At 40.3% G+C, this 15,877-nt stretch overlaps 1 protein-coding gene across 18 annotated transcripts in view; it reads right to left on the bottom strand.

Moving 5' to 3' along the window:
- Window positions 1-1,802: 1,802 nt before the first annotated feature.
- ARVCF (ARVCF delta catenin family member) overlaps window positions 1,803-15,877 on the bottom strand; it is a 1,214,127-nt gene continuing 1,200,052 nt past the window's right edge. For 16 of the 18 annotated variants that reach the window (XM_069756268.1, XM_069756252.1, XM_069756181.1 and 13 more), the window contains 6 exons: window positions 14,323-14,413; window positions 9,859-9,912; window positions 6,655-6,746; window positions 6,158-6,181; window positions 3,215-3,329; window positions 1,970-2,396 (listed from right to left, as the gene is read on the bottom strand). In XM_069756268.1, the coding sequence (XP_069612369.1) occupies window positions 3,228-3,329; window positions 6,158-6,181; window positions 6,655-6,746; window positions 9,859-9,912; window positions 14,323-14,413 (363 nt within the window). In that variant the 3' untranslated portion in view covers window positions 1,970-2,396; window positions 3,215-3,227. Of the gene's footprint in view, window positions 2,397-3,214; window positions 3,330-6,157; window positions 6,182-6,654; window positions 6,747-9,858; window positions 9,913-14,322; window positions 14,414-15,877 lie in introns of all 18 variants that reach the window. The other 2 variants (XM_069756319.1, XM_069756285.1) reach the window with 2 other exon arrangements.

The raw sequence follows: 15,877 nt of genomic DNA, 5'->3' as shown, positions 1-15,877 counted from the left end.
AAGCTGTCTACTTAAAATCCAACTCTGAATGAGTTATGGTCTGCCCTTTTTACAATTGACCCCCATCTGTTATGTAGAATTGGTCACATGACTCTTCATGACAATTCACAGATCTCACATAGGATCTCAAAAAAGCGGTCTGCAAATCTGTATTATTCCCCCTCTGGCCAGGGTATTACAGGCAGTTCAAAGATTTTAAAAACATAGATTATCTGCATTTAGATTGATACGTTATTGAACCCATAACCCAAAGCTTGGATCAATAGGGTGAAATTATTCATATGTGAACCTACCAAATCGTAAGCTTCTCATACAACCACAAATGAAAACCGACCTGCAAGGCAAAGACAGCGCAAATTCCACTGTTCACAGGAATAATGCTAAAGATATTAACAGTCATTTAGAAAATACTTTATCATACAGATGTTAAAACGCAGATTCAATTCTCTATTCAGGTATAGTTACAATCTCAAAGTGTATGTCTCTGATATAGTTCCAATGTTCTCTTGAAAGTATAGTAATATATTCTAAGAGAATAAGTGAGGCTACAAAAACATAAAAGTGCTGCCATCATATGACTGCGTATGGATCTGTAAATGTTGAAGTTTAGAGTAGGATACATGTGTGTCTGGACAGCACACCATATCTAAGGACTGGGGGGGACCTGCAGCCCTGTATACAAGACAACCATCCTGCAATAGGTAGTGGATTAAGCTATTATTCAGAATTCAATATGGTACACAAGAATTGTCTGCATCAAAACCAGATAAATTGATTGCATTCACATCAGAACGTCTTGATTAATTTAAGGATTACAAGGGTGCAGGTTGACCCCATACAAATCACATTAACAGATGGCGACCAGTAAGATGATCTTGACCGCTTTGATTTTTTTTCTTTTTTTACATCCAAGAAAACATCTACGTACATTAAGTTTAGTACAGCATGAAATATTACATTAATGTAAAAAAAAACAACCCAGTCCCATCCCTGCAAACACAAGAAAAGAATGAACACCTCACCCTCTGTTACTGATTTTCTTTTTGAGCACCTACTGAAAATCCATTAAATGTCAACAGTAAACGTAATTCCTTATTTTAATTCAAAGGATTAGAATTGCAGCAATGCGTTCATGGTAAAAGATCTTAAAACAGTTGAGGCGATTGCAAGATAAGAATAGATAAAAGATTTCCAGAGAGTTCGTAGATGGTTGATCGGTCTGTGAAATCTTGTTGAAAAGTGAATGAAGAGAGAAAGCACGAGAAAAAAGGCAAAAATAGTCATACAGCAGAATTTTCTACACACAGGCTGCAACCAGAGAGAAATGTACTGCAGCCGCAGGCTCCGGCTAAACCAGCTGTAGGGGGTCCCGTGACACGTATAATAAATATATATATATATATATATATATATATATATATATATATATATATTTTCGTTGTACAACCCACTAGGGATCATGTATAAAATAATGTCCGGTAAGTATATGTATGAGCTCACACTGCATTCCAGTTAATGACATGCATGTCGTAAGAAAAGTCTTGCTAAAGGTTGAGTATTTGACAGAATGATGCCAGTGTAGAACACATTTCATAGTCAGAACTCAAATGACCTGGGGATGGAGCTCTATTGCCGGCATGTAATGCCTTACATCACATTCAGATACTTTCTAAAAAGGACAAAATCATCAGGGTCTACAGTACAGACGCTATCTAACTTTTACTTTTTTCTTTTCCTCCACTTTCTCATTCCATGCAGCAACTTACAGCTTACTCCACCTTGGTGAAAACCACAATCCTTATGATATTCCCATCGTTTAATAGCAAGAAAATTAAAATTATATGCACCTCAGACCACAAAACTTTTTTTTTTTCCACAGTTCAAGCTGAGGAAGCAAATCAAAAAAACAAAAATGGAAAAAGTGCTCAATTTAAGTCATTGCCTCAAAGTTTTGGGGCTTTTTTTTTTTCGTGCAGAAAATGCGTCCAATAAAAACAATTCCCTTCTTTCTATCTTCTAGTCCAAGCTGCACCATCCCGACTTTCCATCAAAAAAGGTGATTCTTCTTCAAATGGCGCAAGGTGCAGAAAGCTTCAAAGGGAATGTTACTTTATGAATATATACTATACATATGTACTAAAAAAGATTCAGTTCTGAAGTAAAATGAAGCAACAGCGGTTTTTGGCGATGATCACATAGTTTGGTTCTCAGTCACACAGCAGATGGCAGTTTTCATTCAGTCTCTTACCAAAATGGTCCTTCTGTGAAAACATTATGGCAGTGGTGGGCAATGATTCCTCCGATGTATAATAAAAAGGAGTGATTCTTGGTCGGGATTAAAAAAAAAATATTAACATAAAAATGTCTTCTCAAAAAGAATCACCGCAAGATTATCCCTGTGAGAGAAAAAAAACAAAGTACATTGGAGAAAGAATGGTTAAGTCAAGCGGAAATTGTAACGTAAAAAATAAAATATACAAGTTATGGCAGTGGTCTATAATTCAGACTCTATATGATGAATGCAGTTGGGTAAATTAAATTACTTCCATTTGGGAGATGGAAAGAACGGCCTCCAAAATTTGTACAGAAATATAACCTTGGGTAAACTTCCATGTAAGGGGTATTCAAGCCTAAACATTTATCACTATCCACTAGATTGAAAGATGAAGATAACCTCTCATAGGATATTTCAATCTTCCCTTTATGATCGTTATTATCAAGATCCCTACATAAGTAATCATGAAAGCTTATCAAAGAAAATAGTTTATTTTTGTTTTGACTGTACTTATGCAGCTTTTATCAAGATTGAAGACTTACGTGATTCTATCAGAAATATGAAAAATAAAAAATCTGACTTTTTTCTCTTTCGAAGAAGCAGCACCACTCTTATCCCAGGGCAGTGTTTGGTAGTGCACCTCAACTCCATTTAATTGAAAATTTAATGACATTTAGAAATAGAAGTTGAGATTGGCATTTGTAGTACATGCTGATCACACTTTTTACGGTGAGCAAAGACAGTAAACTAAGCGGGTTAGATAAAAAGGGAAAAAGGACAGAAAGGAAGAGTACATTTCAAAGCTTTCGGAATCCAACAGACCATGCATCGGTGAGAAATAAAATCTTCTTTGGTTTTAGTGAATTTGTAAATAAATTATACCTTGAGTGGTGAAAAGTTACAAAACCAAGTTCCCACAAAGACATTAGACAGACCTACCATGCATGCAAAATTAGACCCAGGAGTCAACAGGCTGCGGTTTAGTGTCACGTGCATCCACCAGATTGACAGTAGGCCTGTTACTCCGGGTAATGTGTTTCTTATTTGAGTCATTCTGCAGCAGCAGTAAAGGAAAGAAGAGAGCAAAACAGATATTAATGCAAGGAGAGGTGCAATGCCAACCAAGGCTTGTAAGGAAAGGAGTTAATTATGTGACAGGTTGAAAGGAGTGACAAATCAATAGCAAAAGAGCAATGCAATATTCCTATGTAAAATTTGAGTAGCATTTTAAAATATGTAACATATCACAGCAAGATACAATACAAAAAAAAACAACATCTACACGTGACATTTACAAGACAGCACTTTGAACCTTCTTCACAAGGGCAGGTAACTACAATAGACTGTGCAGACTAAAGGTACCTTCACACTCAGCAACTTTACAACGAGAACGACAACGATCCGTGACGTTGCAGCGTCCTGGATAGCGATCTCGTTGTGTTTGACACGCAGCAGCGATCTGGATCCCGCTGTTCCATCGCTGGTCGGAGCTAGAGGTCCAGAACTTTATATGGTGGTCAGGTCGGCGAGTATCGTCATGTTTAATAGCAAAAGCAACGATGCCAGCAATGTTTTACATGGAGCTAACAACCAGCGAGAACGATAAGTGAGTCGCCGTTACGTCACTGGATCGCTCCTGCATCGTTCTGGAGTTACTGTGTTTGATGTCTCTACAGCGACCTAAACAGCGACGCTCCAGCGATCGGCTCGTTGTCTATATCGCTGCAGCGTCGCTGAGTGTGACGGTACCTTAAGCTTTGGGCCAAAGTTAAACTGCATCTAAAACCCTTTGAAACCCTTGTCACACACACTTCTTTCACCTGGATGTGGTGACCTGACACCAATTAACCAGTGTATGGATATTTGTTGCATGCTGCTATAAATCGTTTGTATTCGTTCAATATTGCCAAATAATTTTTCAATATAATAAAAAAAAATTCCTTTAGATCAGTTAATATTCTTACACATTTTATATGTCACAAATGCATTTTACCAACAACCAGGAGCCTATATGATGCCACTTTCCAGAATGGAGAGATTCACGTTAGGGGGCCGCGCCTTTCCATAAGGTAAAAAAAACAAACAAATGAGATTTATTTATTTTTTTGAGCCTGAGAAAGGCATCTGTCCGGCACCAAAAGGCATTGGTACTAATAAATACCATCTCTGAAGCTCCAAGGCTCCTCATTTCTCTCACCGCAGCCCGCCTACGTTGATTCTCTCCATTCTGGTAAAAATACATCTGAACGTTATCTCCTCCAGCCATGGGGTAGAAGCAGATTTTCACACTTAACAAGTGTTGTCCCATCACACATCACCACCAGGTCTGCCTATTGTGCACGCTTTTGCCCCTCTACAGTTCTTCCCTTCTATATCCTGCCACTAGCTAACCCACACCAGTAACCATCTACAAGTTTAAGGCTATGTGCACACGATGCGGATTTGCTGCGGATCCGCAGCGGATTTTTCGGCGCAGAAACGCTGCAGATCCGCACTGTGATGTACAGTACAATGTAAATCAATGGGATTAAGAAAAAGCTGTGCAGATGGTGAGGAAAAATCAGTGCGGAATTGCTGCGGATTTCAAAGAAGTGCATGTCACTTCTTTTGTGCAGATCTGCAGTGTTTCTGCACCCTTCCATGTTTAAAATCCGCAGTGGCAAAATCCACATAAAAACCGCGGCAAATCCGCAGCTGCGGGTTCTGCCAGGAGATGCGGATTTTGTGCAGAAAATTCTGCACCTTTCTTCCGACGTGTGCACATAGCCTAAGAGAAGGCATCATCAGAAAACAACCTTTAGTTTAAAAGAAGGCTTTTGTGTTACTTCCGGTCCATGCAGGAAGAGTTTACATTACATCAGGCTCCATATGAGCAGTGAAAGGATCTTATATCGTAGTGAACAGGGTCTGTTCATCATTATGATATAAGTACATGTGTTTCCTGAAATAAGAAGTCAGAGTCTTAAAAGGCCTAGTTGCCAGAGCAATTGCAAGATGTTTAATATAAATCGTCAAACTATGGAAACATAAAAAATTGTCCAAAAAATATGCAATACAAAAACCTGATTTAAACAAGAGGTCATTTTTTATTATAGCTTTTCCTTAAGTTTGATGCAATTTGTTGCAAGCAAATAAAGCAAAAAAAAAAAAAAAAAGAATTGGCTTGTCCCTAATTTCTATGGCTATTTTACCGCTAAGTAAGCTCACCGTCATCAGGGGCTTATCTACAGCATTCTGTAATGCTGTAGATAAGCCACCGATGTTACCTGAAAGAGGAGAAAAAGAGGTTAGATTATACTCACCCAGGGGCGGTCCTGCTCCGATGGGTGTCTCAGGTCCGGAACAGCGCCTCCCATCTTCATTCCATGACGTCCTCTTCTGGTCTTCACGCCGCGGCTTTGGCGCAGGCGCACTTTGTCTCCCCTGTTGAGGGCAGAGCAAAGTACTGCAGTGCGCAGGTGCTGGGAAAGGTCAGAGAGGCCTGGCGCCTGCGCACTGCAGTACTTTGCTCTGCAATCAACAGGGCAGACAAAGTACTCCTGCGCTGGAGCCGCGGCATGAAGACCAGAAGAGGACGTCATGAAATGAAGATGGAGGCGCTGTTACGGATCTGAGACACCCATTGGAGCAGGACCGCCCCTGTGTGAGTATAATCTAACCTCTTTGTCTCCTCTTTCAGGTTACATCGGGGGCTTATCTACAGCATTACAGAATGCTGTAGATAAGCCCCTGATGACGGTGAGCTTACCTCACCATCGATTTTGGGGGTGACAGGTTCCCTTTAAGTACACTGCTATACTTAGCCAACTATTCTCATTTGCTTTTTATGTTCAGCACATTCATACTAAGGCAGTGACACCTAGTGGATGTCATTAAACTTACATGGTTATCCTTTTTAAATGAGGGCTATATCATGAAAAAAAGAAGAAAAAAGTACAACTTTAAAATGAAAAAAAAACAAAACAAAAAAACCTAGGAAATCAATGTAAGTTTGTAAAAAGGATGAGGTCAAGCCTTTACATTTTTGTCGGAAAAAGTATTTCATGTTTAGGCTGGCTTCACACGTCAGTCATTCACGGTCCAAGTACAATCTACTGAATTGCAGTAGATCTACTGATGCAAATTCAGCCTCATATCACACTACCTGTAAATGAAGGACTGAGAATGATGGATGTGTGAATCCAGCATTGTTCTGGAAGGATGTCTCTACTTAGTTTCTCAGAATAACACATTTTAAGGAAGGCAAATATGCTGAGGTCAATTAATAACACATCCTCCAGCGTTAAGTGTGATATGCAATACACCAGCAAGTGACTGTGCAGCTGCTCCGCAGGTTAGACCTCCACCCATGCAATTCAATGGGAAAGCTGATAAGTTACCTTTAAGGGCTCCTTCTCTGACAGATCTCCCATGTTTTCATTTGATCTGTATTTGCGCTCTTTGTCTCTGTGATCAATAGTGGAATATCCATCTAAGGAAAAAAAAAGCAAAAAAAAAAAAAAAAATTGATATGACTTTCTAGGCCAGCTTGATGTTCTCTATTTTCATTATACGATGTTTGGGGAGGAGTCAAACTACATCTATAAACCCTTGTCTAGGCAAGTATTAAGGCGTTGAAAGAAAAATCTCATAAATCAGTATAGGGCTCTTTTCACATATGAATCATGGTTTATTACAATAACAGAAGCAAGGATCTGTCATACAAAACTATAGACTTGTGCCACTTTTGACAATAGAGGGGCGTGTGTAAATAATAACGGTCAATGAACATCAGTATAACAGACATGATATAAATGGGTATTATGTAACATACCATTCCAAAGAGCAAAATGTTACAATCCCCACAATAAATGGGCATTTTAGACAAACTTATCTTTCGACTGCACTACTGACAGAGATGGTGCTATTTGTGATGAGGATATCTGTTAAATTAGGTCAAGCTTACCAGAACCATTGATGAAAATTATTAGAAACATTTTATATCCAGACATGCAGTGAGCGTTAAATGCTGGCACTCATGCACATAGTACAGCCGTACAACACAGAGTTAAAGGGAATCTGTCAGCAGGATTTTCACTCTCCTCATAACTATTTACACACGCATGTAGCTGTTTCAAAGACAAGTTTACAGTCCATTCCTCCATTATTGAGAAATCAGGATTTTAATTGATATGTAAAAGTCAATGGTAGGTCTGAAGCCTCTGCCACTCCAGCTCTATTCCCCGACTTATGTCACCTCCTCCTGCTTAGCTGACAGCTCCTATGCCTGAAGCCACACCTCATAGCTGAGGTCAGTCAAGCAGAGGAAACGCAGGGTGGGGAGCAGAGCTTGAGTGACAGAAACTTTAGATTTACCATAGTCTTACAATCTCATTTGCATAATATTTGAAGGGAAAAAGGGAATCACCAAGACAATCACTCACCTGGTGAAGCTGAAAGCAGGCATGTAAAGATTTCGGCTGCCGCAGATCCACAAGCCGGTCACCGACCATATGAAGCAGTATATTATAGGAAGTGTGGATTAAATCCGCGCTGCCGTAATAATGAAGAGGTTTCAGTTGGTAGTAGACTTAAAACAGTGGTTTATTCAACGCGTTTCAGGGCTCTTATGGCCCCTTCTTCAGGAATTACCACATACAACATGTGGTATGTTGTATGTGGTAATTCCTGAAGGGGCCATAATTTATTCCACACTTCCTATAGTATTATTATTATTTTTTTATTGTTATAGCGCCATTTATTCCATGGCGCTTTACATGTGAGGAGGGGTATACATAATAAAAACAAGTACAATAATCTTTAACAATACAAGTCATAACTGGTACAGGAGGAGAGAGGACCCTGCCCGCGAAGGCTCACAATCTACAAGGAATGGGTGAGAATACAGTAGGCAAGGATAGAGCTGGTCATGCAGCGGTGTGGTCGATCGGTGGTTACTGCAGGTTGTAGGCTTGTCGGAAGAGGTGGGTCTTCAGGCTCTTTTTGAAGGTTTCGATGGTAGGCGAGAGTCTGATATGTTGTGGTAGAGGGTTCCAGATTAGGGGTGATACGCGACAGAAATCTCGTATATGATTGTGGGAAGAGGAGATAAGAGGGGAGTAGAGAAGGAGATTTTGTGAGGATCGGAGGTTGCGTGTAGGTAAGTAGCGGGAGACGAGGTCACAGATGTATGGAGGAGACAGGTTGTGGATGGCTTTGTACTTCATGGTTAGGGTTTTGTACTGGAGTCTCTGGGCAATGGGGAGCCAGTGAAGGGATTGACAGAGGGGAGAGGCCGGGGAATAGTGGGGGGACAGGTGGATTAGTCGGGCAGCAGAGTTTAGAATAGATTGGAGGGGTGTGAGAGTGTTAGAGGGGAGGCCACAGAGCAGGAGGTTGCAGTTGTCAAGGCGAGAGATGATGAGGGCATACACTAGGGTTTTTGCAGATTCTTGGTTGAGGAATGTACGGATTCGTGAAATATTTTTGAGTTGAAGTCGGCAGGAAGTGGAAAGGGCTTGGATATGTGGTTTGAAGGAGAGGTCAGCGTCAAGGATTACCCCGAGGCAGTGAGTTTGTGGGACTGGGGAGAGTGGGCAGCCATTTACTGTAATGGATAGGTTCGTTGGGGGGGGGGGGTTGCGTGAGATGGGGGAAAGATGATGAATTCTGTTTTGTCCATGTTAATTTTCAGAAATCTAGCGGAGAAGAAGGATGAAATAGTGGACAGACATTGAGCGATTCTGGTTAGTAGGGAGGTGATATCTGGTCCAGAGATGTAGATCTGTGTGTCATCAGCATAGAGGCGATACTGAAAGCCAAGAGATTCTATGAGCTGTCCCAGTCCAAAGGTGTAAATGGAGAAGAGCAGGGGCTCAATGACTGAACCTTGTGGAACAAATAGTGGGCGAGGTGAGGAGGTGGTGTGTGAGTGGGAGACGCTGAATGTCCGGTCTGTTAGGTATGATGAGATCCAGGATAAGGCCAAGTCTGTGATGCCAGTATACTATATATACACTCAAACTCACAGAAAAGAACATGGGTCCCATATAAAGCAGAATTAATGCCAGATTGACTTCATATACATGCCCATGTAGTAATGGAATAGTAAGTGTATACTCCTGATATACATATACAGTATACTATATAGTATATGTAGTATACTACAATCTCATTTGCATAGCAATTGTAACTCTGATTTCTTAGTAATGGAGTAACGGACTGGCCATGTAAAGGTACTGCTGGACTTCTCTTTGAGACTGCCGTCACACTAGCAGTATTTGGTCAGTATTTTACATCAGTATTTGTAAGCCAAAACCAGGAGTGGAACAATTAGAGGAGAAGTATAATAGAAACATATGCACCACTTCTGCATTTATTACCCACTCCTGGTTTTGGCTTACAAATACTGATGTAAAATACTGACCAAATACTGCTAGTGTGACGGCAGCCTGAAAGTGTTACGTACACATGTAAATCGTTTGGAAGGTGAACTCCTGACAGATTCCCTTTAACATAAGACAATTTTGACGACTTTATAAAAAGAGTAAAAGGTAATGGTCATTCTCTTAAGAATTGTGTCCTCCCTTCCGTTGTTTGCTTACCAGGGCCAAGCTCCCCCATGGGAATCATGTCACGACTTCCAGATTTCTTGTTTCCTGTAAAGTGTAATTAAGTTATGGTTGATAAATCTTCCAAAGTGGTTTCCACTTATAAAAAAAGGTGTAAACAACAGATATGGCAAATCTCTCAAAATAAGGAGAACTAAGAGTCAAAACTAGCCACAGGGTTCCCTGATGAAGCGGTAAAGACAGTACGTGAAACGTGCGTTGGGGAACGTCACCCAGGAGCCGGACAGGACTCTCCCTTGAACACATGGGTAATTAATCCACTTGTACCTCTTTTTGATGTGTATACCAGTAGGCATAGGTGATATTTTTACTATGTGGGCACAGCGTGCAGACTCCTTTTAAGATCACCATATGTCTTAGATGATCTAGCCCATGTGTGGATGATACCTGGTTCTTAATGTGTTTTTTTCATCATATGTATTGTTTGTCACATTGGGCCCTGTCCTGCATACCTGGGTGATACGGATGTACCTTAGGATGCAGTTGCTGTGCACTTGCTATCAGTGATTATTATTTATCTGTATTTTTTGTTCTAATTTACTTAATAAATATTATCTTTGTTATATATAATGCAGTATTAGCCCTCTGTGTCTGTACTGCTACATACTTAGGCAGGTAACTGGTTCATGCAGCTTTACATGAACACCTGAGCCTTACACTATAGCTGGTCCGAATAGCTAAAGCAATTGTTACCATCCACCTCTCGTGTCTCCCCTTTTCCCCATAGTTTGTAAGCTTGCGAGCAGGGCCCTCACTCCTCCTGGTATCTGTTTTGAACTGTATTTCTGTTATGCTGTAATGTTTATTGTCTGTACAAGTCCCCTCTATAATTTGTAAAGCGCTGCGGAATATGTTGGCGCTATATAAATAAAATTATTATTATTATTATTATTATATTCTGTGGCTAGTTTTGACTCTTAGTTCTCCTTATTTTGAGTAATTTGATTTTGAGTCGCCATATATGTGCATCTTGTATGTATTACTGACGTTTATTTTGCAGATATGGCAAATCTGTTCGTAGCCAAAGTGGTTCTGAAGAAACCAACATGGAAGCAAAGAATTAAGGCAGAATTACAATACAATGTAAACCCTAAGGCAATACATGAGGAAATTAATTCTAGAAAAACGCAAGGCTATATGTCTGCCAGAATGGAGACTTTGCTGCACTTGTGCATAAATTGAATTGCCTACATTTTAAATCAGTGTATAGTGCATGCTGTAGCATTTCAAATTTACCAGGTAAGAGAACTCTTCACGAAAGTATGATTACAATAATACCAAATTTACATAGTTTAGTTAAAAGTTACAGGTTTAAAAAAATTCAGAACTTCGTAAAAAAAAAAAAAAAAAATTGTTGACATTTTTCTGGGACTCAACTTTTTCTATTTTTTGCCAATAGCGCTGATGGTTTATTTTTACATAGCAAGCTCTAATTTTATTGATACTACACTAAAGGGAACACTAAAATACCACATCCTAGATATCACTGAATGAAATATTTCAGTTGCAAATCTTTATTCATTATATAGTGGAATATGTTGAGAACAATAAAACAAAAATGATCAATGTAAATCAAAATTAATATCCCATGAAGGTCTGGATTTGGAGTGATACTCCAAATCAAAGCTGAAAATCAAATTACAGGCTGATCCAACTTCAGTGGAAATGCCTCAAGACAAGGAAATGATGCTCAGTAGTGTGTGTGGACTCCACGTGCCTGTATGACCTCCCTACAACGCCTGGCCATGCTCCTGATGAGGTGGCGGATTGTCTCCTGAGGGATCTTCTCCCAGACCTAGACTAAGGCTATATGCACACGTTGCGGATTTTGCTGCGGATCCGCAGCGGATCTGCAATAGTTCCCCATGAGTTTACAGTACAATGTAAACCTATGGAAAACAGAAAACGCTGTGCCCATGCTGCGGAAAAAAACGTGCGGAAACGCAGCGGTTTACATTCCGCACCATGTCAATTCTTTGTGCGGATTCCGCAGCGGAGCCTTTTACCTGCGGATTTCTAAAATCTGCTGCGGAAAAATCCGCAGAGGTCCATTCTACGTGTGCACATAGCCTAAAGCATCTGCCAAGTCCTGGACAGTCTGTGGTGCAATGTGACATTGGTGGATGGTGCGAGACATGATGTCCCAGACGTGTTCAATCAGATTGAGGTCTGGGGAATGGGCGGGTTAGTCCATAGCTTCAATGCCTTCATCTTGCAGAAACTGCTGACACACTCCAGCTACATATGAGGTCTGGCATTGTCCTGCATTATGAGGAACCCAGGGCAAACCGCACCAGCATATGGTCTCACAAGGGGTCTGAGGATCTCATCTTGGTACCTAATGGCAGTCAGGATACCTCTGGCGAGCACATGGAGGGCTGTGTGGCACTCCAAAGAAATGCCACCCCACACCATTACTGACCCACTGCCAAACCAGTCATGCTGAAGGATGTTGCAGGCAGTAGATCGCTCTCCACGGAGTCTCCAGACTCTGGCACGTCTGTCACATTTGCCAAGCGTCCTGCACAGTGTTGGGCTGTGAGCACAACCCCCATCTGGGGACGTCGGCCACTCAGGCAATCCTCATGGAGTCAATTTCTAACCGTTTGCGCAGACACATGCACATTTGTGGCCTGCTGGAGGTCATTTTGCAGGGCTCTGGCAGTGCTCCTCCTGTTCCTCCTTGCACAAAGGCTGAGGTAGCAATCCTGCTGCTGGGTTGTTGCCCTCCTACAGCCCCCTCCATATCTCCTGGTGTACTGGCCTGTCTCCTGGTAGCGCCTCCAGCCTCTGGACACTACGCTGACAGACACAGCAAACCTTCTTGCCACAGCTCGCAATGATGCGCCATCCTGGATGAGCTGCACTACCTGAGACACTTGTGTGAGTTGTAGAGTCTTTCTCATGCTACCACAAGTGTGAAAGCACAACCAACATTCAGAAGTGACCAAAACATCAGCCAGAAAGCATTGGTACTGAGATGTGGTCTGTGGTCCCCACCTGCAGAACCACTCCTTTATTGAGTGTGTCTTGATAATTGCCAATAATTTCCATCTGTTGTCTATTTCATTTGCACAACAGCATGTGAAATTGATTGTCAAACAGTGTTGCTTCCTAAGTGGACAGTTTGATTTCACGGAAGTTTGATTTACTTGGAGTTATATTCTGTTGTTTAAGTGCTCCCTTTATTTTTTTGAGCAGTGTATTTTAGGGCAAATACAACATTTTACATACTTTCTACCACATTGTTTGAGGGAGTGAGGTGCACGGGTCAAAAATCAGCAACTCTGGAGTTCCAATACTTTTTTCCTACATATTTCATTTTTAAAGGGGCTAATTGTGTGGATTAAATTATTTTATATTTTCATAGATTTGATAACATAGACATGCCAAGAATGGACCTTTCATCCAGCTATAGAGCATAAAATCTTCTCTGTACCCCATTTACATGCTCTTCTATCTTCACAAAAAGTTTTTATTCGATATTCAAAAAAAGATGTTATGCACTATCCCTACGCCTGGACTGAAATAGCATTTATGGATTTTAATTGGAGTGCTTTACATGAGCACCCAGGATTAACCCGATCTGTAAAAAAAAAAACCCTATCTGTACCTGGTGAATTGGGTAATTTTTGTGGGTTCTTTTCATAAACAGTCAAATATATTACATATTTATATACATGTAGAATGTCAGGATGGGGTGAAATAGAAGGTGGCAATGAGGAGATTCTCCGCAAGATGCCTAGTGGCAATAAATAATGGTCATAAAATCTTCTAATGGCTATGTTTTTTTCCACAGGCAAAACCTGCTCTCTTGGCAGTAAAGAATCTGCTTACAAAAAAGTCGGTTTTGCAGAGTTTTTGCTGAGTTTTTATTGCTACTTTTTGATGTTTCATGTGCATGTTGATAAAGTTTAGTGGGCCCAAAAAAAGGATGATTTAACTTTCTTAGGTTTTGCACCAAAAACGGATATCTTCATTTTTTTGCACTAGCAATTGTTTCCTATGGGTGAAAAAAATGCAGCAAATATGCAGATAAAAAACTCTGAAATAAGTGACATAGAGTTTGCAAAAATGCAGCAGTTTTCCAAATCGGTCAGGAAAATAAAACCAATGTGTCTGCATGAGATTTATGAAATCTCAGACGTTCTCGATTCTGAGGTAAAATCTGTAGTCAGTGATGACAGACTTTCCCATTACTGAGATAGGAAATGGTGACTGCTACTGATAGGATTCTATGTGGAAGGGAGGGGGAGTTGGAGGAGCCACTTATTCTGATCACATATATTACAAAGTTGCTTTTTTTACATGTACGATTGATTTATGGAATAAAAATAAAATTAAAATGACGGTTACACTTTAAAAATATCAGTCACAGAAACATGGAAAATCTTTCTGAGGCTCAACCATAAAATTTAATTGTACAGTGTTTCTCACCTTGATTTTTGTCCACTAGCGGAAGAGTGCTGTCATCAAATCCAGACTTTCCATTACCCTTTGATCCCTTTGGAAGCGTTGATGTGGCAGACTAAAGTATTTATATTGAAGCAAAGAGGTAAAAGTAAACTATTATTAAGACTGAAGACTAAAAACAAAATGGATATAAGAGTCATTTTTTCTTGGATTCTTAGATTAACTGTATATTTAGCGCAGTCAATTATTTCATGAGGAGAGGGTATGAGACCGCTCTGGTGCTCCTGACTCCATCCCTTCTCGCCCTTCAAAAAAAAATGAGATCGGGTGGGTTTAAATTCAATAATTTTCCTGACAGAAGACAAGATGGTCAGTTGGACTGTCCTAGTCTCTATAGATATTAGATTATGGGGGGCCCTCTTGAAATTGGCACCAAAAAATTAACTTTTGTTTCATTTTTTATGTTTAGAAGAAAAAATCAAATGTAAATTGCCCTTTTCTACATTTATATATGATATCCTATGTAAAAATAGGAGCTCTCTCCTGTTCCTGCAGCCTGTCAGCTCCCCACCTCCTCCTTCACATTGACGGAAATCAGGAATAGGGAATGGCGGGGGGGGGGGGGATTTTAAGTGTCTTAAACTGCACTGAAGAAATAGTGACTTGAATCTCATAGGATCGATTAATGGACTCAAAGTATGTTCTTCCTGTGTTTGCGTGGGTTTCCTCCGGGTACTCCGGTTTCTTCCCACACTCCAAAAACATACTAATAGTGAAATTAGATTGTGAGCCCCAGTGGGCACACTGCCGACAAGGTCTGCAAAACACTGCGGAAATAATGGTGATGTATAAGTGAGTAAAATAAATAAACCAAACGCATGAATAGCAGAAACTTGGGAGGCCACAGGAGCACGTTTCAACTGCAACCACTGAAAAGAAAATAAACGGCTTCACGGAAACATTAGCTAAAAGTCCAAAAGTTTATTAACACATGATGAGAGTCATGGTTTCAGACCACTGCTAAGAACTATTGAGCTCACCAACGGTTATTATGTGCGTTGCTCACTGTCCCTTAATATGTATTGATAAACTATTGGAATTTTATCCTAATGTTGCTGTAAATTCAAGTTATTTTCTATTTTTTTCACTTTGAAAACTAAGCTATGTAGTCACTACATAAGCAGCAATATCATGGGTTAAATTGTGAAATGGAAATGACCGCTGCAGGCACATGCAACTACAGTGGCAATTCTAGGCTCACTTTGAAGATTAAAATCCCCAACTTCAAAATTAACTTTACTGCTGTAGCTGCGATTCAGGTGGAGACATGGCCATTAACAGGCAGGACATATCTCATACTCCTTTGGCGACTGATTTGCCAGCCTGCATGGACATATAAGATACATCCTTGGCAAGGACTAGTTAAAGAGGTCATCTTTAACGGGAACCTGTCGGGGTCCCCATGCCCTCCAACCCAGCACCATTTATTAATGTATCAGTAAATTTCCTGCCTAACATTTTTAGGTTAAAACTAGGTTTAAAAAGCATTTTTCTATGCCAATTAGTTCTTTGATTAATC

The sequence above is a fragment of the Ranitomeya imitator genome, chromosome 1, assembly GCF_032444005.1.
Source record: "Ranitomeya imitator isolate aRanImi1 chromosome 1, aRanImi1.pri, whole genome shotgun sequence".
Lineage (NCBI taxonomy): Eukaryota > Metazoa > Chordata > Amphibia > Anura > Dendrobatidae > Ranitomeya > Ranitomeya imitator.
The sequence above is the reverse complement of the archived record's forward strand: the minus strand, read 5'-3'. Positions and strand labels throughout refer to the sequence as shown.